The following is a 26,752-nucleotide window of genomic DNA, read 5'->3' on the forward strand; positions in this document are numbered from 1 at the left end:
AAACTGTAGGCAAGTTTAAGTAACTGGGAACAAGACTGTATGAGTGTTGCAGTTCAGATATGGAGATAAAACGTTGCATAGAGAATGCCAATAATGCTATATTAAAATTCAAGAAAATTCTGATTAGCACAGACCTAGCTCCTAGAGCTGAATTTGTCACATACTACATCTCATTTGTATTTCTACACAGTTCTGATGGATGGACATTAAACATGCCAGAAGCAAAGAATGTGGATTCATCACAGAATGCGTAAAGTGCTGTGGGCAGTAAGAATAACGAATGCAGAGGTATTGAGATGCATACACAAACAACAAGAAATATTAACGTTTAAAACAAAAACTGCATACCTAGGACATAGTTTATGGAACACCAAATATATTCTTCTAGAGTTGGTAATAGAAAGGAAGATTGAGGGTAAAATAAATAAATAAAAATAGAAATTAACTGAAGTCTGATGAACATTTTGCACTTTTTCCAAACAGTGTGAATAATGCTGCCTTGCGTGCACAAGTGAACTCAGGGAAGATGTACAGTGAACTGAAGTGAACTCTTGATTTGTCAGTTGCAAATACTGAACTATTTATGTCTTTTTATCAACCAAAGCCAGGACTAGCATGATAATATTGAAATTTTATAGTCAACATCTACATCTACATCTACATACATACTCTACAAATTACACTTAAGTGCCTGGCAGAGAGTTCATCGAACCACCTTCACAATAATTCTCAGTCTTGAACAGTGCACGGAAAAAATGAACACCTTATCTTTCTGTGCAAGCTTACAATTACGAAAATCAATTGCAATCCCGATAGGACACTCTGTGTAGTACCTAATAAAATTCTATATTTATCTGTGTCTGTTACATTACAGGGTGATTGAAAGCTAATGACTTGTACATAGATTGTGCACTCAGCAATGATTATACACTGACTCAAAATGGACATACAATTATGATTTTGGTTTGTGAGCTGAGAGTCAATGGCCCAAAGTAACTATGCACTTTACCAGGCACAGGTTGTGGGAAGGCTGTGACATTTATCGATAGAACTAACCTAAATGTCAGGTTACGCTACAGATCAGTCTTTCACCACAACCAAGATTTCAGGAGAGGAGGGAGGGGGGCTGGGGGTGGAGGTGGTCAAATGTTTACATGCTGTACTTACAATCAATTACTAAATAACATCAGAAGCTATCTCTAAGATAAAATCTGTAGGTAGCTTATTTATCCACCAATGTCACATTTTTTAAGAGTCTACAATAACAACTCATACTAAAAGATGTGTTTTGGAAAGATCTTAAGTGTAGTGTATGTTAGCTTTGCTGCATACTTAATGTTTTTGGTATTTTCATTTCTAAACTTCAGATGTTTTGGTATTTAATTTACACCCCATGTTTGTTGTATTTATACTTGTGTATTACAGAAATATGCATTTTAAGTGATCTAGACTACAACCACTCAGCTGCATTGTACATTGCTCTGTTAAAATTGTATGTATACCCTTGCCTGGATTTACACTATTTTTGTTCTTGATTCATGTTTACATTGGGTGTGGGCACACCAAGTTCCTCCACGTTTATCCTAATCACATGTTCCAAAATTTTACATGATAAATTGCATGCTGAATTCATATTGTGCAGGTTTTGAGCTTGTGGTATGCTGTTGTTATTAGCTAGAAGGTATAACTTGCTAAACTCATGCGCAATACACTCACAAAAAGAAACTTGCTAATAATGCACTTTACCCACAGTCAGCAATAAAGGAAACTAAAGTACCAGGACATATTTTGCGGATGGGGTGTATTTCATGTACTTTTCCTCTAATGATTAGTGAAACACTCATTACTTATGCCACTGTACTATAGTGCACTCTGGGGAGACAATTGAAAACTCATTCCGGTGGTGGATAGAATAGCCAATGGCAGAAAAAAACTGTCTGAAACACTATCAAAACAATAATACTAAATGTCAATTAACGATGTGTCAGAGCGTAATAGAGATATTACAGAGACAGGAATACAATAGCAAAGTTTGAGCAACTCTGTTCATCCCCTTTTGATGTAAACAGTGAAATGTGAAAATTGTGTGCACGTTGGTAGGGCACCCTTGGGCTGAAACACAAGGCCTTCGGGACGTCCATAAGAGCTGTACTCTGAGGAAGTCATGCCCCGAGACCTCTGCTACATAGAGCTAAGCAGCGATTTAAGCTTAAATCGCTACTGTCTGTTCAATAAACAATGCTTGATATCACATTTAACAGTTTCAAAAATGCTGACCAGCATTATTTAAATCCGTTTGAGAAATATACAAAATGCTGCATTCTGATAATTTAAATTCTGTAATACTTTATTGAGAAATTTATTTTAATATATATTTTAGGTTAGCTCCACCTTAGAGCCTCTACCTATGAGCTTCACCTGCACTTTAACTATTCAATCATGACTCCATGAGGCTATGTATGAGATGCCAGTTTATAGATGCTTGTACTTGTATTACAGAAATTAAGAAACAGTAAAATACATAGCTATTGCTTTTTGGATGTTAACATGTTGTTGTTGTTGTTGTTGATGATGATGATGATGATGATGATGATGATGTTGTGGTCTTCAGTCCAGAGACTGGTTTGATGCAGTTCTCCATGCTGCTATACCCTGTGCAAGCTTCTTCATCTCCCAGTACCTACTGCAGCCTACATCCTTCTGAATCTGTTTAGTGTATTCATCTCTTGGTCTCCCTCTACGATTTTTACCCTTCATGCTGCCCTTCAATACTAAATTGGTGATCCCTTCATGCCTCAGAATATGTCCTACCAACCGATCCCTTCTTCTAGTCAAGTTGTGCCACAAACTCCTCTTGTCCCCAATTCTGTTCAATACCTCCTCATTAGTTATGTGATCTAACCATCTACTCTTCAGTATGTTAACATAAAAGATAAAAAAAATGAAATAGGCAGAGATTCAGTAAGCAATGCAATAAGTTTAACCAAAAGCTGTACGGTTAGGTGAAGGAAGTTTCCATGTGCACAGGGATTCCCAGAGTTCACCATGAATTTTCTAGAAACTGAAATTTTCTTCTTCTTTTTCTTCTTCTTCTTCTTTTTGTGCCTTTGGCCCACATTGACACAGTTCAGCATGCTTGTTAATGAATTTGGCATGGTTAGTTTAAGGGATTCCTGGATGCCCTTGTTGCCACCCCATTTACTCCCCGGAATGGAATATATGTACCCCAGCTGTCTCCAGTGTGGTTCATGTGAAAGTGGGCAAAAGTGCTCTAAATGTTTATGAATGTAACTGAGGCAGGACTTGGGTATCAGCCCCCTATTCAACTATTAGGATGGGGGAAACTTCCTAAAAACCACATCCAGGCTAGCTGGCTCAGTGATCCTTGTTGTTAGTCCGCTGGGTGGATTCAGTGTATCTCCCTGGCTCAAAAGTGGCGCTTTAACGTGCATGGCTATCTGGGTGGATAGAAAGTGAAGTTTTCTAGTTGGGATAATTAATAAACTAACATGTTATTTTAAGGAAAATATAAATTTAAAAAAACTGAATGCTAGATTAGAGAGATAATTACATTTTAAGATTGGAACATTCTGGAACGTGAAAATTTCAAATACAAATAACTTTTGAAATATTACATTTTTACATAAAGTAAAATGTTAGCTGTAAACAGGAGGACTAGGGGTTTGAAGTAAACTGCATCAACGATAAAACAAACAAATTTTAGCAGTATTGTATTTTGACATGCACATGATGTGCAGGTATCATAAAATATAAATATTCGCTAAAATAAAATGTTTCCGTATGGTCCAAATATACCATTGTCATCAGCAGATTGTAAATTATATTGTGATTAATAAAATTTAGTGAAATATTGTGTAGCATTTTTTCCTGTTGCATTTAGAGCATTAGCAAAAATACAGGTTATATCGGGTCTAGGGAGAGAGCGAAACATGCAGTGATTTGTCTCAATCACATAAGCATTTGGCATATTGATAGTAGCCGGCAATGCTGCCCTCCACCACTGACATTTGCCACTCTAAGTTATAGTTGTTGTTGTTGTTGGTGTGTGTGTGTGTGTGTGTGTGTGTGTGTGTGTGTGTGTGTGTGTGTGTGTGTGTGTGTGTTTGTACCATTTAGATTACATAACAAGCAGAACAATTGACTTCTCCTCATTATTTTAAATGCATAATGTGATGTATTGTTGCACACAACATAATGTTTCAAAGCTATAGATGACAGTAGTCTTGTAGACAGGTAACATGCCATGCTGTCATATTTCATTAGCTGAAAGACAAACATTGTCATAATATGTCAAAACAATTTGCTGGATACAGTCTTCTCTGCTTCATTTGAACATTTGAACTCACTCAGATGCTGATAGTGTGCTATTTGATGTCAGTGAGGCATGCTGAAATTTGTGTATGCTTTTCCAGTTTTGATGAAGACATTTATCTTAATGAAACATTTATATTTCCCATGTTAAAAGTCGGGGTGCCATACAGCATGCAATGTGAAACGCTTGTTGACAGTACAATGTTTAACATATTCTCAGAGTATCAGAGTAATTTAAGCCTTCTAGCAGAATTATGTATTATCATTTTTGGCTGTAATACATGTTTGGTTAACAAGGCATTATGGAGGAGAGGGACAGCACTTAAGTGAGGCAGCAGAGTATGTGACACCCCAGTCTTGCCGAGCTTTGAAATGTTATGCTGTGAGCAACAGTCTTGTTTATTTGGCTACAATACATCACATTATGCATTTAAAATAATGAGGAGAAGTCAATTGTTCTGTTTGTTATGCAATCTAAATTGTACAAAACACACACACACACACACACACACACACACACACACACACACACATATTGTATGTAACCTGTTTTGATCAATTCACTTCTAGACAACAGTCTACTTCATACATATTTTACTCCCCAATGCTGCATTAACTGTTTCATGGCTGTAGTGCCAGACACTTCTGCAGTGATTAGCATGAATTGCAGAACAGCTAATACAGCCATCATATTATCCATGATGGTTTGAGAACACAGCAGCTGTTTTCCAAATAACACTGAAGAAAGATTTGCAACTAGTCACACTTCTTGAATGAATTATTTATATCACCATAACTACACTGTTAAAGAAGGCCCAAGCACATGGAATAGGTTCATAGATACACTCAGGAACACTGAAAATAGCGCACCCAGAGGGAAGAAAGGTACAAACACGAAACTTTGCAGATAAATGCAGTGAGATCCGATATGCAAATGGTCCAAGTATGGTGTGCGTGCGCATGCCCACAGGCCCTGCAGTGGCACTGTAATTGAGTAGTGTACCCTATTTAAATGGCATGTAGTGGACGAGTCATACACGTAATGATCACATACTGACTCGAGGAGGGCATTAGTAGATGTAGAACACCAGGTAGACAAGTTAGATGACATTTCTCACAGTGAAGACTACTATGGCCGGTCCTCTCTAATTGTGGTACGTGGAACCGTAATGGTCCAGTACTATGTTGATGACATTCTTCAACCCCATACGAAACCTTTCCAACATGGCCTACCAGAACCACTTTTCCAGCAAGATAATGCTCATTCACATACAGCTTGAGTTGCTCAAGACTTCCTAGGTCGTGTTAAGACTCTTCCATGGCTGACCTGCTGCTGGAACTCGTCCACAATATGGACCACCTGAAACATCAGATGTTGCCGTGTCACTCTGTACATGATTTGGAAGTGGCTTTTCAGGATTCTTGGGCCAGTTTGCCTCAGGACAGCATCAGACAATGCCAGCATGTGTTGCAGCATGTATTGCAGCAAAAGGTGGTCCAGTGCATCATTGATGTTGCACTGCATTTGTCTGCCTGTACTCATCATACTTGTTTACTTGTCTTGATTTTGGGATCAAGCAATTATCTCATCTGTATCATTTCATTTTGATCCAATGTTCCCTTCATGGTGTACTATTTTCAGCGTTCCTGAGTGTGCATGAGTGGCTCAAAGACTTGTTAAGTAGCAGAACCCAGAACATTGTCCTAGGCAGCGAGTATTCGTTGGAGACAAGGGTATTGTCAGGAGTGCCCCAAGGAAGTGTGATAGAACTGTTTGTGTAGCCTACCCACAATGTGATGAACAGGGTGAGTGCAATCAGTGACTGTTTGTTGGTAACACCGCAGTGTAGTGTCATCTTTGAGTACAGGATGACTTCGACAGACTTTTTACTTGGTGTGATGAATGGCAGCTTGCTATAAATATAGACAGAATTTTAGTTACTGCAGATGAGTCAGAAAAACAATTCTGTAATGTCTGAATCCAGTAGTAATGAGTAGTACTTGACGCAGTTTCACTGAATAAATATCATAATGTTGCAAAGCGATATTAAATGGATTGATTGCACAATATTGGAAGTAGGGAAGGTGAATGGTGGACTTTGGGTTACTGGGATACATCTAGGAAAGAGTAGCTTTTTGTGAAAGGAGACTGCCTATAGAGCACTAGTGTGTCCCACCGTTCCTGATTACTGCTCAAGTGTTTAGGATCCCACTAGGTACTATCAAAGGAAGACAGCGAAGCAATTCAGAGACATGCTGCTGGATTTTTTACCGGTTGGTTTGATCAACATGTGAGTATCATGGAAATGCTCTGTGAATTCAAACCTGCAAACCCTGGAAGAAAGACTATGTTCTTTCCACAAAACACCTTTGAGAAAATTTAGTGATCTAGCATTTGCGGCTGACTGCAGAACAGTTCTACTGTCAACAACATACATTTTGCATATTGACAATGAAGAAAAGGTTACAGAAATAAGAAATCATAGAGACAGTCATTTTTTCCTCATTCTCCATTTGCAAGTGGATCAGGAAAAGCAATGAGGAGTAGTGTTACAAAATACCCTTTGCCATGCACCATATGGTGGTTTGCAGAGTACAGTGTAGATGTAGATGTATGTAGAATTGGTTTGGGCCTGGGCCCATTGTCAGATGGAGCAAGGATTTCTCAAATAAATTTCCTCAAATCCAAAATGTAATATTTGTAAAAGAAATCCTTGCTGCTTTCTGATGATGGGCCCAGGCCAGAAACTAATTATGGTGAATAAATCATTCATCCAAAAAGTTTGGCTGATGGCAGTTTCTTCTTTGATGAAGCATGATATTACTCAAGCAGATGGTTGTCTGGCTACTGGTCAACAACTGGCTAGAGCCATTGTGATTTTAATGTTTTTAGCCAGTATCCTGAAGAAAATTGTGAGAACAACTTCCTATTATTTTTGACATTACATTCACAATTATAAGAAATGTCAAAGCCTACTGAACTTTGTATATACATCCCTAGTCAGATAAAGGCTAACTAGTTGTCACACAACATTCTTTCAATTAATATTTATGCAAACAGCAACACAAAAATTTTTAAACCTTGAATTATGAATATTATAAACTACGTAAAATAAGGGAAACACAGCTGTTCACCTAGGGCACATCAGTGTGAGCACACATTCCCACACACAACCACACAGACAGCCAAATGCACACTCCTATGCATCGTAAAGATTAATTATTGATACTCAATTATTCATAGCAGTTGCCTGATCTGATGGAGGTGGGAAGGGGATAGGGAAGTACAAAAGGCGGGGATAACAAGAAAAGGTGGGTCTCCGGACAGATACCTCTGTGGTTCTCTTATTGCCCCCTCTCCCTCTTCCTGCATCTATTTTTGTGCAATGCTCTTTTCTCTTTTCATCTTGTTGTGCAGTCATGGAGTAATCTGTCCAAAAACCTTCCTCTTTCTTGCTATCCCTTCCTTGTGTCCTTCCCTATCCTGTCTCCACCTCCATCAGATCGGGCAACTGCTTTCAATAATCAAGTATTAATAATCAGTCTTGCTGTGGCCATGGCTGTGTGTTGTTTGGCTGTTGTGTAGATGTGTGTGTGAACATGTGTACTTTTTCCCAGAAAAAGAGTGAATACTTGAAAGCTAGTGTTAAGCTGTTTTCTGTTATGTCTTTCTGTGCTTCACGCTTCAATCCACCATAAGTGAGTTGTTCTCTTTCATATATTTTACATATTGCACCATCTAGGAATTTCCGTTACTGTTAAAAATTATAAACCACTATTATGTTAAAGCAGATGGTATGTTTTGGGTATACAGCTGAGTTGTTGATTGTTTTATTCATAACCATACACTCGAAAGCACACCATTAATCATGGAAACCTGATAGTTCACAATCAGTTCAGCACCCTTTAGTTGACTAGGTATTGCTTAAACCTTGAATTATGAATATTATAAACTACATAAAATGAGGGAAACACAGCTGTTCACCTAGGGCACATCATGTCATGAAGCTGGCCTAATAACGATAGTGAGATTCAGCCTTTGCCATTTGCAAAGAGCAGTGACTTTCCCCCATTTTAAGATTGCTGCCCATTGTCATTCTGAAAGGAGAGTCCAGGCTGCCTCAAGGCAATGTGTGTGTGGTTTGAATTTTGAAGTGCCACTGGGCTGTATCTGACTGACTTCATAGTGTGCGTGGGGTTTTTAGAAAAATGAAGGTTGGAGATATGTGGGCTTGTGTTTAATGTAAATGTTTGTGTTAGTGTTTGTTTCTGTTGATACTGCCCATAGTGCCATGGAAGTGTTAGTTTTTGACGTTTATGTGGAGTTTTGGAGGGTTCTTCGCCTAAATGGCGTATTAGGAGGTGGGACAATGTCTTTGTTTTTTCATACTAACAGAATCTTCCATCAGTTCTTGGTAGAACAACATTATAATGATAAATGAAAAGCAACAGTTTGCTTTTGTTCTACAATATTACTTTTATTGCTAACCGGTTTTCGGCTTACAAGGCCATCTTCAGACATCTTCAGACATTTTGTTTTTTCATAAAATTTTATTGATTTGTCTTTAATGATTGTGCAGATAGTGGGCTGGTTTAAAAGGTCTCTTATGTGTGTGTTTGAGAAATAGTTGAGATAATACGGAAGGCTTTATTCTCAAGATGTTGGAGGTTTAGGAGGATGGTGTCTGGCAGCATACACCACACTTCCAAGCCATACAGGATGACTGGAAGTATGAGCTGGTGCCAAAGGGGGAGTTGGAATTTCATGGTCAATCTGTCACCCTTTAAGAGAGGATAAAAACTACACAAAAGAGTGCAACCTTTATTCTGGTTTTTTAATGTGTTTCCGCTATGTGAGGCATCTGTCTGTTTCGAGGCCCAGGTATGTGATTGAGTCGTGCCAGGGCAGGTCTCATCCATTGACCGTGTGTAGCCAGTTAGGAAGCTTAAATTTTGTAGTGAAGTAAATGGCCTGGCATTTAGTGGTATTAATTTTCACCTCTCATTTATTACACCATTACATGATCTTGTCTAGGTGTTCTTGCAACTTATGCTGAATGAATGAAAGGTTACTGCTGCTCTTGTATATGGCTGTATTGTTGGTGTATAAGGCTATTCGCCACCGGTGTGCTTGGGTATGTAGTTTGTGTAAATAGTGTATAGAACAGGGCCTAAGACCGAACCTTGCGGTACTCCTACCGCAATTGGATGGGTCTGGCTAAATCATGTTCTGTTTCTTATGAAAAACTGGTGCCTCGTAAGAAACAAATCGATGATCCTGATTAAATGAAGTTTGTAAATAAGGCCATCATGCCAGACATGGTCAAATGCTTTTTCAGTGTCCAGGAATACTGCTCCTATTGATTCTCTCTTCACCCTGAGGAGACAGATGTACTCAACTAAGTGTAGAAATTGCTAGATGGTGGAGTGCTCAGTGTGGAAACCAAACTGCTCAGGCATCAGGGTACCGTTTTCGGTTAGGAATTTGTGGAGTGGGACTAGGATTATTAATTCAAGGATTTTGCCAAGGCCTGGGAGTAAGGAGATGGATCTATAGCTTTCGGGAAGGAACAGGTTTTTATTAGGTTTGGAGAGAGTGATGACTGCAGTTTTCCACACTGTGGAGGAACTATGTCAATTTTAGGTTGGCATTATATTCACTTGCTACGTATGTTATTGCAGGAGGTGGAAGGTGCTTCAGGAGTGGGATATGGATTTGGTCAGGACCTGGGGTTTTGTGGTTCCACTGGTGCTTGACTAGGGCACTAATTGTCAGCTCGGTAACAGGTGCAAATTCCGTTGTTGGGCTCGTATTTATAATCTGAGTCACTCATCTGATTACTGCTCTTGCTTTTCCATTGGGGAATTTCCTCCACATGTTCCCCCACCAGGTAGTTGTATTTGGCCCAGTTTGTTATTATCTGTGTTTTTGCCATCTTCCTGGTATCGTCTTTGGCACTGGCTGATTCCAGAATGACTGGACTGTGGTTGGAGTTCAGTTCGCTGTGTACTGTGGCTATCTCATTGAGATCCAAGTTTATTGCTACAGAAATGCCCAGAATACCTGCATTTTTGTGTGCATTTGTGGGAATTTGTGTAGGCTCATCAGGTGCAATGATGCATAGAGCAGCACACCTCTCAACGAGGCTAAACAGCCTCTTACCAATTGTGTTCTTTGTGCAACAGCCCCAGGTCCTATGCCTGAAATTTAGGTCCCCTCCTATAACCACATGCACGCCAGTACTCAGCATCACCTGAAGGCCCTATTCTTGGATGGTGGAAGAGCGGGGAGAGGTGGTATGCTGAAATAATGTGCCATAGGTGTTGCCATAGTTTAATTTCAACACCGACAGCCACTATACTTTATGTCTGTGGTGGTTCCAGTATACAGAAAAACTTTCTGCCTTTTATTAGAACTGCTGCTCGGGGCAGTCCACGCAGTCGTCTGTGTGGACAGAGTAATTTCGAATGACGAAGCGGTCTTCTGATTTGTGGTGGGTTTCTGTAAGACACACAATATCAATGGCGTGCCATTCCAGAAAGTCAAGTATTACTTTCCTGGATTTTGTGCCATTCGTGTTCCTGTTTAAAATTTTTGGATCTATGGGGATCCATTAATTGTGTCTGGCAATGTCATTGCCCCTTCTGCAAGAACCATGATTTTGCTTGGGTCATCAGGCACAGCTCTGAATTTTGCCATGGTACCCTTAAACATAGTTGTAATGTTTTTTAGGCCAAAACCCATGAACAGCAGGAGTAACTTGCAAAGTTCACCCAGTATATTGAAAAGCATCTGTGGCTGAGCATCAGTGGACGAATGCTGTTGCGGGGTGTCTGTCAGCTGGTTTTGTTCCGGGACAGTAGGCTGAAGTGGTGGTGGTGGTGGTGAAACCATGGCAGTGGCTGCAATCGGGGCATATGGAGAGGGAAGCACAGGGAATGACGCTGGCACAGGCACATTCTGTTTCCTGCTGCTGGCAGCGGCAGAGCTAGCGGCTTCTCTCGCAACTGTGGTAGCAGTGCGTGGGGGATTCCTCGCCATCAATTTATGTCTAGTGGGACATATACTGTAATTAGTTGGGTATCTGTCATTACACAGGGCGCATTTTGCCATTGTTTTAGGGGTCTTTTTACATGTGCTGAATAAGTGTGGCCCTGTACAATTGACACATTTTGCGGGTTGTGACATTGTTCAGCAGTGTGGAAGAGCTGCTGGCACTGACGGCATTGAGCAGGGCTTTCAGGCCACTATACTTCTCATGCTCAGCTTATAGTGCATGAAGTATTCAGTTTTATTTAAATCTGTTTGTTTGATTAGGGTGGAGGTTGACCTTGAAGGACATGCACTTTATGTGGCCTTCTCAGGGTCTGTGGGTTTTGTTTGCTGTTTACCTGTATAATTTTGTATAGCTTTGAATTTGTGGAAGACGAGTTCTACTTTTATTTCTTCAGGGTCTGTATCCCTTGATAGACCTTTAAAGGCTACTTTGTACATCTCTTTTTTGGTTCTGGAATATGTGTGATACGGTACTTTGTTCACTGTGAAGTAGTCACACAGGTATTTATAGTTTGGAGGGCTGGATGGTTGAAATTTTATGGGAGTGCTGCAGACGATGTGTTGAGGCTGCCTTTTAAGTATGGGGCAATTTCCTTGATGTTTTTTATCACCCCTTTGTGGATGGTGCGATGACAGATGGTATTTTGTCATGTTTCTGATTTACTTGTTGCGTACCTAATGACGAGGGCTGGGTGTTGTTTTGTAAATCCGCAGTTACTTCTGCCTTTGCATTTGCAGTGAGGGCAAAGTTCTTTGAGGTAGGGACTTTGGTGACTGTGGTTCCAACTCCTATTTCCATATTATGTCCTGCGGAACCTCTTCCTCAGCGAGCCAACTTGGGCCTAGACCCTTAGGTACCGACTTAATGTTCTTTTCCTGTGTATGTGATTTCGCTTTGGTGATGCCTGTATTGGGTTGGCTGCAGGAGCCCAGAGACTGGGTGCCACAGTAGGTTGGGGCTTTGGGTGTATCCAACGTGCATTTAGCATATTCTGAAGCCAGACTGTCACTCCCAAGGGGTGATGATTGTTCATTCGTTGAAACTGTAGATCTCCTTGAGCAGTACCAGCCCTAGCACAGACTATGCGCAGGTAACCACAAGCCACGGAGGAGCAGGGAAGATGCCCTGCGTCAGTTTCTGTCTGAAACACGATGGCAGAATTTCAGTCAATTGCAGAACAAGACAGCTTGGTCTCACAGACACTGTGCTACCAGTTGACCGGCAGCAGCTGCACCACAAAGGGACCAATCCAACTTCCTCTACATGACAGTTTACGACGCCGCGCAAAAGCCTGCTCATGTTACACACAACAGTCTTGCTGCGCCATGGAACATAGTGCAAAGAGACAATTTTGCAGCTCCACATCAAAGCATAGTGCATTCAGCAGCAGCAGCAGCAGCAGCAGCAGCAGCAGAAGAAGAAGAATCGCAGCAGTGAACGTAGCACATCCACTCACTATGAGTCCTCCCCCTCGAATGCTGTCTCAACATCAAACAGTTTTTGGTCTGTTTCTTCCAAAATTGAAACTGTCAAGGTCAGCTAGTATGTGTTATAACTCCTCAAAAAATTTCAAGTGAAAAACTGATTTATCAACACAGCCCTTGTGCTATGAAATACACAAGAATCAGCTTCTCACCAAAGAATGCAAATTACACCAGAATAATAGAAAAAGAAAAGTAAAGTAAAAATAGTTTGTGTATACTTTAATTTCAAAATTTTGGAAATCTCAAGAATTTTTAAGAAAAAGCCCTTGCGACAGACAAAATAATCCCTTATTATGTAAAAGCTTGTCTAGTTACATTGTCACTTCCACTTACTTTAAATATACTTTCACTTCTTAAAAATTGTAATATGGGTATTGTGTCATCAAACATGTTATTAGTCATCACTTAAACAGTCATCTGTGGAGTGACTCAATCTTCTTTCTCTACATGCTTTCAGGTGACCATGCCAACATTTAAAAACTTTTTAGTATAGTGGAAGATTACTTTGATTGACTTCAACAACACTACAATAACAATGATGTTAAATTTGTTTATGATATGATTTCACTTGATTAGAATTGTGAAACAGATATCACAAATTCAGTATTTGGCATCTTGAATGTATCCCTTGGAAGTAAGTGGACTGTCTGTGGTCAGTACAAAAACCCTCAAGTGGATTTTATGCCACTGTCACACATCTTCCTTCCTCCCAAACTTACTCTTTTTTTACTATAGCAGAGGAACAGTCCATTGCAGGAAGCTGAAATTTGGTTTATGTTCCTGCAAGCTATTGCCTAGGGGAAATTTTTTCTTCAGTTTTAATAGATATTATCAGTTAACATACTTTGCTTTCTAGTGACAATTTAATGTATGTTACTCTAAGGCTTTCTGTTGATTGGCACAGGAGCAGGGAGGGTCCACACTAAAATCCACCCCACCATGTTCAGAGAAGGGGAAAAAACCTATTCAGCGCTCTCCACCACCAGTACGGCGACTTCGTCTAAGAGGCGACTGGTCTGATACTGGACCAGATGCTCGACCGGAAAGAGAAGGTGGTCGCCGTGGAGGTAAACATCAGTGATACTGCATGCAGGTATAATGCTTGCATGTATCAGAAATGTATAACATAGACAGAAATCATTGAAAAAGTTTGCTTACATGTTGAATAGGTAAATAAAGGACCTTTGAGACAGCTATGTAATATCTTCGTAGACTAAATGTGGATAGTACAGATTATTGTAGATAGCTGTTTAAACATGTACTGCAATTGTGTTGTATGTAGTCAGAACTTGTACAAAATTGCAAGTCATGTTTAACTTTCTCCTGAGTATGTCAGAAGAATGACTTTGTTGCATCCTATCCAGCAGGGCAAAAAATGGATAAAATACTAGTAGTAAGGAGTGCCAGTATAATGTGTAAACAGAGGAAGACTGAAGTCAGTCGGTGGTCACTGTGATTTGTTTATGAGAACTGCATACAGGCCCAAAGAAGGTTTGTGACAATTGTACGATAAGGCAGTAACCTGTTGACAGCAGTAGTAAAGATCTGTAAAAGTGTTACAATGACTAACATATCATGAAACTGTCTTGAATACAAGATTGCTGTTGAACTGTCAGTGGTATATAAAAATCATTAGTTTATAGCTAGTGTGTTGTATCAAGAAACTCTGTGACTTAAGAAGGCTGGGCTAGTGTGTAACTGACTGGATTCAGGAATGGCAGAGAAAACAAAAGATTGAAAACAAGAGGAGGCCATGACGATTGGCTGTAATTTAATTTAGGCTGGAGATCTGTTGTCTAGTGCACAAAAGCAAACTACATTAGAATAATGATTGGAATTAATGTATGCTAAAACTGCATTAAAAAGAAAATCTGACTGTAGAAAACATAGTTATTGAAAAAGAGATAATAGACCGAATGTGAACATTTGGCAAAATGTTTGCTTCTCTTGTTATGTAATCATTCATGACTGTGTATTAAGACTATTTCTTCTTTATATTATCCTATTTGTGATGATAAAATGGTTATTATCAAGGTACCAAGAGATAAGTAGATGCATTACACCCAAGATAACCAGAGAGAGAGAGAGAGAGAGAGAGAGAGAGAGAGAGAGAGAGAGATAGATCAGCAGTTGTATATAAAAGCAAAGAATGTTGCAGTACTCCATCTTGAAATCACCATATGTGTATCATTTACATTGTTAGATATTTTCCATGACCATAATGGCGATCAGTCGGTTACTCAGATGCATAAACTGATTATTTTCTACATAGTGGCTCATTAATTTAAGTGAAGATAACCAGTTTCAGCCTCAAAGGACATCTTCTGATTTATAAAGATAGAAGCCAAGGTGATCTACTCTTTCAAATTGTACATATTATTGTTGGAGATATAAAATATAAAATTATAGATGACTTGTTGACTACAGCATAATAGATCACAAAGATTCTTTACTGAGGCCAACTGTTTCAGCATTCAAGTACTGGGCAGGGAACTCTCAAGGATAGTACCTATTTTCATATTTCATTTTATTCTGAATGTCTGTTTTTAATCCTGAATAGACATTTTAATGTAAGAAAGTCTTTAACATCTTCAGCTCATGTTCTACTGGTTAGCATTGCTGGCTCTACACCATAGGATCCCTTGGGAACTGAGTGTTTGTGTTGTCTTAATTATTTCATCTCACCTTCATCACAAAGATATACAAGTTGCCGAAGTAGTGTCAAATAGAGAGACTTGCACTGGGCAGCTGAGCAACCCCAGATGGGGTGTGGTCTCCCAGCCAATAATGCCATACGATCATTTCAGTGTCTTCATCTGAAGATTGCTGTTTTTAACTTGTGAAAAGTTGGTGTGCCAGTTTAAAACAATATGCTTATCATCTTAATCAGGTACTGAATGAATAGTCAAAGTGTGCAGTCAGCTAGCATTTGGACAAATCCTTTAACGAGCTGGAGTACACAGTCATACACTTGCATGCATACCTGCGAACAACCATGGACACGGACACAAACATGCATGCATGGGCAGGTGGGCAGGTGGACGGATGGACACACACACACACACACACACACACACACACACACACACACACACACGCACACACACACACCAGTATAACTACATTGTACCAGCTGAACACAATGCTGGAGCTGCAATTTGGCAGGTTGACTGTGGTGAGTGGTTGTGTTAGGTGGGTTATGTGGGGGGAGAAAATAGCTAAAGAGTGATCGCTCAAAGAGAGGAAGGGAGGAGGTTTGGGGGTAGGAATGCAATACACAAGCAATGGAACCAGTGAGTTCATGCAGTGAAGACTATGACATGGGGCAATGGATAGTGGTGACAGAAAGGAGGAAGGGGAGAGTGTTGACTAAGAGTGTAAGTGTGGATGCAGTGGTGTAGCAAAGGCTAAGGCCAGAATAAATACGAGACTGGAGGTTGTGTTGCAAGAATATCTCCCATCTACATGGTTCAGAAAATCTGGTGCTGGGAAGAAGCATCCAGATGGCGTAGGTTTGTGAAACAGCCATTGAACTCGAGCATGTCCTACTCAGCAATGTGTTTTGCCACTGGCTGCTCAACACTACTCTTCGCTAGAGTTTGGTGGTGGACATTTGTTCTGGTGGATAGGTAGTTGGAGGTCATGCCAACATAAAATGCTGTGCGGAAACTTCAGCAGAACTGGTATATGATATGGCTGCTGTCACAGGTGGCCCTGTCTCCAATGAGTTAGGATAAGCCAGATACAGGACTGCAGTAGGATGTGCAGGGTGCAGAATTGGGCAAGTTTGCACCTAGGTCTTCCATAGGGATATGACTTGTGTAGCAAGTGATCAGGAGTTAGAGGGGCATAGGGTGGCTGGCAGAACACCAATTTAGATAATCAAAATGCTTTTGAAGGACATGGTTCATTTGCTCCAGTCTGGGATAACATTGGGAAATCTGTAGGTGAACTAGGTTTGTAGGGCAGTTCTTTCTGGGCACGCCTTTTTGGGAACTTTAACATACTGTAGAAGGAAATTCTTTTCACTGCTTTTGGAGATGGTTATCAACAAGAGTGGAGATTCTTTCAGTGGGAGTACAGTAACCAGCTATGACATGGCCAGGGCACACAGGAGCAATTTTGTGGTGTGGCTGGGATGACAGCTGTCAAAATGCAGGTACTGTTGATTCTGTGTGGGCTTCATATGGATGGCAATGTGGAGTAAGCCATGAAAGAGGTATTCGTTGTCCATGAAGGTGACACATTGGGCTGGAGAGGACCAAGTGAAGATAATGTGAGGAAGCTGTTGAGACTGCGGAGGAGTGAGGATGTCTTGGGCCTGGGTTCAGATTGTGAAGATATCATCAATGAGCCTGAACCAGGCAAGGACTTTGGGTTGTTGGGAGGCTAGGAATATTTCTTCTATATGGGCTAAAAACAGATTGGCATAGGGGACTGCCATGCATGTCTGCCCATGGCCATGCTGCAGGTTTGTTTATATATCTTCTCCTCAAAGGAGAATCATTCATGTGTGATGATGTAATTCCTTAGGTGAGTAAGGATTGAGGTAGTGGGTTTAGAGGTGCAAGTGTGTTGGGAAAGGTAGTGTGTGATAGTGGCAAGGCCATCAGCATAGAGAATGTTGTTGTCTAAGGAGGTGGCCATGGGTAATGCTTTTGTTTGGGGACATGGCATCAGTATTGATGAGTAGGGATCCATGTGGTACGAAAGAAGTAATTCATATATTTGATATGAGAGACTAGGTTATGAGCAGTTGGCTGGAGATGGTGGTCGACAAGAGTGGAGATTCTTAAGGGGAGTACAGTATCTGGCTATAACATGGCATCCAGGATTGTTTGGTTTATGGATTTTGGGAAGCATACAGAATGTAGATAATTCCAACTTTGAACCTTCCATCTCCCAGTTCGTACCACCATCCAACTGTGACTCTCCCCCTGTCCCAACTAATTACCAGCAGCTTAGTTTCCACGAACTCATTCCCTAGAACCTGACGTAACCATCCTTCTCCATGTCCCTTCCCAAGAACACAAATATCTCAACAGAAGAAAGAACAGCCATCTGCAGTCTCAAGTCAGACCTTGATTTAATCACCCTGCCTGTGTATGAAGACACCACTGTCATGGTGAACCAATGTCTCTGTGACAGAAGGCATCAGCCAACTATCTGATTCCTACTACTACAGGCTCTACCATAGTGACCCCATTCCAGGAGTCCAGCATAACCTCCAGTCCAACAACTTCAACTCAAATCTGAACAGCTTTCCCTGGAATCCATCTTCCTCTTAATCCCCCCACCCTCACATACAGACCTACCTTCCTACCTTCTATGTATCTTCCAAAATCCATAAACCCAACAACCTTCGACACTCCATTGTAATTGGTTACCTTGTTCACACTGAAAGAAACTTTGATATTATTGACCAACACCCCGACCGATGACTGTAGCAGTCTGGTCCCTTTAATCCCACAAACCAACCAACACCATCAACCAATCTCTTGCAGCTTACCCTCTCATATTAAACATGGGAACCACTTCCTTCACTGATTCTTGCCCATTCCCAAACCCGTTACCACTTGGATCTCTTCAAATCTCTATTTATGTCATCATCCTATCTCACTTGATGCTATCATCCTATACATCAACATTCCCCATGCCCAAGGCCTTGCTGCTATGGAACACTATGTCTCTCAAAACCCTTCCTGTTATAAACCCAGTACCACATCCTTTATACATCTAACCAACTGTATCATCATGCATAACTAATTTTTGTATGAGGTAAGCTATACAAATAAATCTGTGGCACAGCCATGGGGACATCCACATGGCACCCTCCTATGCCATTCTGGTAAGTGGCAGCTAGAAGAAATGTCCCTAGTCACCAAACACTCCAGACCTCTTGTGACCTCGTCATGATCTGGACCCAGGCCCAAACAATCTTCAGCCTCAACACTTTCTCTCCTATTATCTTCACCATGTCCTCTTTCCTTGTAGTTGATCTCCATGACTCTATTGTTTCTGTCCCTACCGCTGTCCATATGAAGGCCAGTAACCATCAACAATATCCGCATTTTGACAACTTTAGTCCCATCCACACCAAAAAATCCCTCCCATGTATCCTGGCCAATTGTGTAGAGCGTATCTGCTTTGGAGAGAGTTGTTGTATTCAGTATGCTGAAGATCTTACTAAGGCCTTCACAGACAGGCATAGGAGCACTTCCCTCATTTCCCAATATAATGACAAACTGGAGAATCTGAACCATTTCCTTCACGAGGCTTCAAGGATCCTTCATCATGTATGGGACTGAAAGATATTCCACTCACAGTCCTTTCCGTCTCTCCTAAAGTGGTATTCAACCTCCCACCCCACATTGTGGTCCACTCTTCATCACAATCACACACGTTTAATATTTCCACCACCCTGTACAACCAGCTGCAGAGGAGCACCTCCCTTATCTCCCAAAACAAGTATGGACTATAGTATCTGAGCCATGTCCTTCACCAGGTCTCAGGGGATCCATGTATGGAAATGATTTTCCTGCCCACAATACTTCGTTCCCCTCCTAAAGTGGCACCCCCCCCCTCCCCCCCCCCCCCCCCCCACACACACACACACACACACACCGAATCTACCCAAGACTCTGGTCTACTCACTCCCAACTCCTTGCCACATGGACCATTTCCCTATGGAAGACCAAGGTGCAAGATCTGCCCTGTTTCATAACCCAGCACATTGTCTAGTACTATCACAGGCTTGTCCTATTCCATCATAGACAAGGCTGTGTTTGAAAGCAGCCATATGATATACCAGCTGTGCAACAATTTCTGGACAGCATTTTATGCCAACATTACCACCAACCAACTGACCACTGGAACGAGTGGCCACCACTACATAGTGGCCAAGAGCAGATTTGAGCAGACACTTGCAGAACACATTGCTGAGTACAACGTGCTCGAGTTCAGTGACTTGTTTCACAACCATGCCTTCTAGAGTCTTCTCCACAGCACCGAATTTTGTGAACTACATAGATGGAAGTTTTTCTTGCAACACTATCTTCATTCCCATAGTTCTCCTGGCCTCAGACTCGGATAACGCACCCCACACCCACACCAGCATCTTTACCCAACAATCTTCCCATCCTCTGTTCTGTCATCTCCTCCCTATCATTGCCTTTCATCGTGGTCTGCACTGCAGGAACTCCCTGGCTCCTTCTATCCTCCTAACAGAACCTTCATTCCCATAATTCTCCTGACCTCGGTATCTGTTAACTACTACACCCTCATCTTTACCCAACAGTCTCCCATTCCTCCTTTTTACCCCTCCCAACCCATCGTGCCATGTCATAGTCGTCAAACACTGCATAATTTCGTTGGCTCCAGGGCCCTCGTGTTGCATTCTTATCCCATACACCTACTGCCTTCCCCCAAGCTGTCAGCCAGTCTTCCCCAACCTTCCCTCGCACTTTCCACCTGGATTCTGCCTTCTCCTACCATACCCATTTGACCCTTCGCCCCAGTCTTAGCTGAGTAGTCAGCATGTGTGACTGCTGTGCAAAGGACCCAGGTTCAATTCCTGGTGCTACCAGGGATTTGTTTCCTTGGTGTGTGGAGTGGAACGGGGTCCTCTCAGCCTCATGATGCATATTGAGGAACTACTTAACCCTTTCACAGATCATGGGGGATATACTTCCCACTAAATTTATATGTGTTACCACTTCTGTACACTTCTGTACACTTCTGTACACTGTACACTGTACACTTCTGTACACTTCTGTACACTCCCGGCATCTAGTGGCAGTCTCCTGCACCAGCTGTTGTTTCTGCTTGTTGTGAAATATAGCCTTCAGGACTATGGGAGGTATATATCCCACCAAACAATGGTGTTTTAATGATTCTTGGGAAATATGGTCACGACCAAAGTAGTTTCTGAAAGTGGCTTGGGAAGTAGACTTACCCACAAAATTAATCTGTCATTTGTGGTCCTTGGAAAGCACATTTACCACCAACTTATGGGTATCCCAAAGCTTTTGGGAATATGTGTTACCACCTCTGTCCATGTCTGGTATCTTGTGGTAGTACACTGCACCAGGTGTTTGAAAACTGCTACAACAATCAATTTCTGTTTGATGTGGGATCACTACTGTTATCGGAATGCATTGCTTCATTATGCAGTATACATTATTGTGAATATAATAGAGGGAAACATTCCACGTGGGAAAAATATATCTAAAAAGAAAGATGATGAAACTTACCAAACAAAAGCGCTGGCAGGTCGATAGACACACAAACAAACACAAACATACACACAAAATTCTAGCTTTCGCAACCAATGGTTGCCTCGTCAGGAAATGTCAGGAAATGTCAGGAAATGTCTGCTTGTGTCTGTGTATGTGTGGATGGATATGTGTGTGTGTGCGAGTGTATACCTGTCCTTTTTTCCCCCTAAGGTAAGTCTTTCCGCTCCCGGGATTGGAATGACTCCTTACCCTCTCCCTTAAAACCCATATCCTTTTGTCTTTCCTTCTCCTTCCCTTCCTGACGAGGCAACCATTGGTTGCGAAAGCTAGAATTTTGTGTGTATGTTTGTGTTTGTTTGTGTGTCTATCGACCTGCCAGCGCTTTTGTTTGGTAAGTTTCATCATCTTTCTTTTTAGATATACATTATTGTGATGTAGATCAGCTCATACCTTTATTGCATGGTAAAGTTTCGATGATTGTTTGTACATTGTGGTAAGTAAATTTTATTATCGGTAAACAATATTTGTTAAATAAAGTAAAAGAAAACATAAAATGAAAACAAAAATCACTGTTCATTATTTCTTTACATGTAATGGCAACACAGCTGACAAAAGAGAAGTGTGAAACCCATTTACCACCATAGTTTTAATACCTCACAAAGGTGCCTTGATTATATATGTACCACCATAGTGTTTGCTCTTAAATCACAATAATAAAATTATCAAGAAACAGATATAGTCATTTGATCACAATTGTAATAGGGTAGAAAAAAATCTTTGCTGAGTTGCTACAAAAAATATGCCTGCAAAAGGGGTAAATAAGATGTGGCGACTCCAACATTTGGAAAGGTGACAGATGTTGGGTGAGTGGTGTGCTGACCCCATGCTCCTCCATACTACCTCTGAATGATGTCACATGGCAGAGGATCATACAGCAGCCAGTTGGGACTGCGTAAACCTCTGGATCTGGTTATGGAGTTACATTACTCCTAAATTACATTTCACAAAAGCTTTCCTTACCATACTGGCACTATTTTATTGAAAATTTACATGATAAGAGCATGGGTATTTAGAGGTACATGTTAATTCTTATAAAAAGTTAAAAAGAAAAAACAGCTGCCAGCCACTGTTTTTAATAAATAGCTTTTATTGCTGTGGCTAGTTATTAATTTTTAATTTTTGTAGGAACTTACCTGTCTCTAATGACTTCATAATTGATGAAACATTCTTTTACTGTGACATGCAGTGGTTTACTTGATTGTTGGGACAGTGATACATACTTTAATCTCTTTAAAACTGAGTTGTATCAGTATCTAAGGTATTTGTGTATGGGTAACCTAATTTTCATAACCTTTTCTATTATTATTCACAATCTGAAATTAATGAAATGTGTTAATTGAAACTGTTTGTACACCTTTCTATCTTTTATTTAATTTGTTAAATTCTGTTGTGCAAAGTTAGAATGCGACTAGAATGTTTACATCAGTGGCCAACACATCTTTGCCTGGTTTACTAAAGTATCATTGGAGGTCATTAACATTTATTAATAAAGGCAGATACGTAGAAATCCATCCTTGATGGAAACGATATGCAATTTTTCACATTCCTCAGTTGATATTATATTTGTGCATATTAGGACACCACTTAGGTTATTTTTATTTATAAAATAGCTTAAATACATTTTGCAAGCAATGTTTGATGTTTCGATTGGTAGATTACATTTTGTTCCTTTTGTTCTTTGCATTACTCTGATTGACAGGGGCTGGTACTCTTGAGACACATTAGTTTTTAGTCACTCCACTAAATCTAAGTTTTAAATGAAAATGTAGTTATAATTACAGTTTGTATTATAGGTGTTTCGATTAGAATGATAAATGCTTGAAATTATTGACATCAGCGTCAATACAATCATGTAGGGATCCATAAGTAACTGAATGTCTGAGGGAGGAACACCTGTGGTTATAGGTCCTCCTATTAAGTGCCTCCTGAATTAGTTAACTAACTATTGTCTGTGCAAAAACATCAGTTTGGACAGAATGCTGGTTTTTGTAAAAGCTGTTGCGTACATTTGGTAGTTCTTGTTTCACCTCTTCTGTGTGCTGATAATGCTACACCTGGCTGTTGAGCCACTTGCAGTTAATTTATTAATTAAATTAATTAATTGTTTATAACTGTTTTAAACAGAAGACTTTTACTTTAGCATGATATTCTGGCATGCAAACAGCTGCAAAATCACTTTTACGGAAATAAGCATTCCAAGGTTACTGATTCATTTGTGTGGATGTTGGTTGATAAACTGGTTCAAAACAGTGTTCAGTACAGGCATTTAGCTGGAGAACCAGTCATTACCACTTCTGTATCTGCACGAAAGAAATTTAATTACATTGTGGCCAACATTTACATTGTTGATAGCAGTTGCCAGAAGAGCAAGACAAATCCATTGCTGCTATTGCTACTACTACTACTACTACTGCTACTGCTACTGCCACCACCACCACTAATGCTGTTTCTAGAGTATTACTAGTGAAATAGCAGCAGAGGAAAACTTAATTGGATAGATTTAATCAAGCTGATGGTTTTACCAAAGTCAGTGTAAATTCAAACTAAAAAATCTCTTTGTTTTCGGTGTACAAATCAAAATCAGTGTTCTACAAAATACTTATTGAATCCACTACTCTTGAAATATGCATTTAACAAAAATCTCATACTGTGGTGAAAATTGTGTGAAAAAGAAAAGCTGTCTTCACTGAAGAATAGGTAATGGAAGAGCAGTAGGACAATGACATGGCAAAGGTACAGTGTTCGAATTCTGGTCCGGTATGTAATTTTAATCTGCCATAAAGTTTCATAGCAGTGCACACATTTCTGCAAAGTAATAATTCATTCTGGAAAGGATGGTGATTGTCAATCTTTGTAAGCAGGTAGAATCTGTTACAGTTGTTTCAAAGAAAGTAATCCAGTCTCAGTTTTCTTTGCATTATTTTATCATTTTTAACCAGACTTGTCTCTTGATTTACATACAGCCGCTAAAGACGTGGATGCCATGCACCCAAACTAATTATATCTTCTCCTCCTCTTTCTCTAGCCATAAGTGATATTTATCATGCTCAAAATTTTTATAAAGGGTATGGATTTTTACTTCTTTAAACTATTAGTTGTGCAGTATATATGTCTCCAGTACAGCTTTTGTAACTGAAGCAGTTATTCAATTTTTAGTTCTCACTTTAAGAATAATATACTTATGTAATGCTTGTGTTTTTCATACTTAGCAGAAGTAGCACAGGCACGCCCAACACTCCATGCAACTTTAATGCAGCGGATGACAGATGTCCTGTCACGCATGCTCAATGACCCTGCAACGCGGGCTGCTCTGAGTGGTGGTGGCGAAGACTCGTTGGAGGGTGGAGCTGGAGAGCCTGCTGAACGGCGCTTCTCGGCACTCTCTCTTGATCCAGCACAGCCTGATTCCAGCTCTGCTGCTGGTGCCACATCACCCACTCCGTCAGGACAAGAAGGCAGCAGCTCTGCTGCGACACCAGCAGAAACTGAAGAGCCACAGCCCAGTGACAGCACTTCATCTGAAGAAGCTCCAGATGCAGCTCTTCTACAGAATAAGATCAGCAACTTACAGGATCAGCTAACATGTATGAGAGATGGCTTCATAGAGAGGTGCATAATACTTTAGTAACAGATATTTTGTTTTCTTATTGTATTTGCTTCACTGAGAAAGTATTAGTCAAAGACTAAAGAACTGTAAAAGCATTTAATTGGTGAAAGGTGTTCTACTCCTGCCATAAAAGGTGACCATAAATCTGTGCCGAGTGGATTCAAATTTATCATATTACTGACAGTGCTGTCACATTTTGTTGCTTGATAATTATCATTACTACATTTCTTGTTGGGATTTTTTTTATGTAAAGGACTAAAACTTAAGAGAAAACAGACAAGTAGTGATCTGAAAATTAATTTAAAGATATAGGAGTCATATTTAGTGGAATCTTCAGAAATGTTACCCAAATTCGGTGGCATCTCCTCTTGCTTTTTAGATTCATTTTTAAAACTAAGCATCCATTTAGAGTGAAACTTTCAATTTGATGCAGAGTTTGTGGTGTCTGATGGATTAAAACATTGTGTTGTATAAAAGTCTCAAACATGAGATATTTGCTTTTCATAGATAACACTATCAATTGAATCAGAAGAGAATGCCTCTCAGTTACACTTGGAGCTTCACTCTGCCAGTGCTTCATTCCTACCTTCCATGTGCAAAGATCTTTCTTAGAGAACTCGTACAATACACTTTAATATAATCCATTTTTGATGTGTGAGATAGCAGTTGTTATACTTTATCTCCAATAATTACGTGCATCAGCCATTTTAATATTACTGTTTTCCATTTTAAGAGTACTGTTTTTATCAGCTTGTGACTATGTCCGAAGCAATTTGGTAATATACCTTTATTTATTTTAAATCAAGAAGATGGAACACCACCTACATGAATGGCCACAGAAATGTCAAACATTTCTGAAATCTCTGTGTGAGAGCTATACATCTATAAATTTCAAATTTACCACTTTGCAGTTGAGTAGGAGCGGAGGGGGAGTGGTGGGGGGCTGAAAGAGAGAAGGAATTCTATGATGTAATTCATGGTAGCAGATTGTGTTTGTGTGTATCAGTTAAAAAAATCCTCTCTGATCTACACTAAACTAAGGAACAAATGAAGCACAGGTTTTTGGCATCTCTTAAGGGCCAAGAAACTGGGCAACTATGTTCCTCACAAACTTGATAAACATCATGTACAAATGATATAAAACAATCTCCTCTTTCTGCTGTCCTAAGATATAAATGACTCACCTTTGCCCAGAGTTCACACATAATGGCAAATCAAACAATGGAAAATCCAGGATGGAATGTAACAATATTATGAAAAGGAAAGTTGCTACTCAGCATCTCCGCTATATGGTGAGTAGCAACTTTCCTTTTCATAATATTGTTACAATGACAAATTAGTATTATATCATAATTGCCACAGTTCTGCACAGTAATTCAACATGGCAAAAGCAACTCTTTAGCTAAGAAAAAAACCATGATTGTTTAATAGCGTGTTTCTAATGTCATCATTGTTAAGGAATTGTTAAATAACTTTGATGGATACAGTACGATTTCTGCCAGGTCGCTGTTTGAAATTTCATTTATTATGGAATTCAACATATTTAGGGCAATATATCACTCAAAAACTACATAAAATAAGAGAAAGGAAACCAATCATGTATAGTGAACTGATGTTTAGTGCGTAGAAACACACCACCGAAAACAGCATTCACACTAGCTTTTGATCTCTTGCTCTTTCTCCGGCAGGAGAAGTACACACATTCTGTCTCACTGCAGGAGTGTGTGTTTGGGCATCAATGTGGTTGTGCTTGTGAATGTGTGTACTTTAGCTAAAGAAAGAGCAAGAGCTGAAAAGCTGGAGTGAACAGTTTTTTTGTTGCTTTTTTCTACACACAACCCATCAGTCAGCTATAGGTGACTAGTTGCCTTTTCCTTATTTTATGTACTATTCTGAAAAGGAATTACCATTGTTGTTATACTCTCCAAAAATATTACTTGAGACAGTCACAGATGATTGGCTCTACAAATTTTT

General features: G+C 40.1%; 1 protein-coding gene across 2 annotated transcripts in view; it reads left to right on the forward strand.

The window, feature by feature from the left end:
• Positions 1–26,752, forward strand: part of LOC124715119 (DDB1- and CUL4-associated factor 6-like) — a 185,413-nt gene that overhangs the window by 49,397 nt on the left and 109,264 nt on the right. Inside the window, exons 7-8 of one of the 2 annotated variants that reach the window (XM_047243075.1) lie at positions 13,779–13,941; positions 24,381–24,780. In XM_047243075.1, the coding sequence (XP_047099031.1) occupies positions 13,779–13,941; positions 24,381–24,780 (563 nt within the window). The remainder of the gene's footprint in view (positions 1–13,778; positions 13,942–24,380; positions 24,781–26,752) is intronic. The other variant, XM_047243077.1, reaches the window with a different exon arrangement.

This window comes from Schistocerca piceifrons, chromosome 1 (assembly GCF_021461385.2).
Source record: "Schistocerca piceifrons isolate TAMUIC-IGC-003096 chromosome 1, iqSchPice1.1, whole genome shotgun sequence".
Taxonomy (NCBI): Eukaryota; Metazoa; Arthropoda; class Insecta; order Orthoptera; family Acrididae; genus Schistocerca; species Schistocerca piceifrons.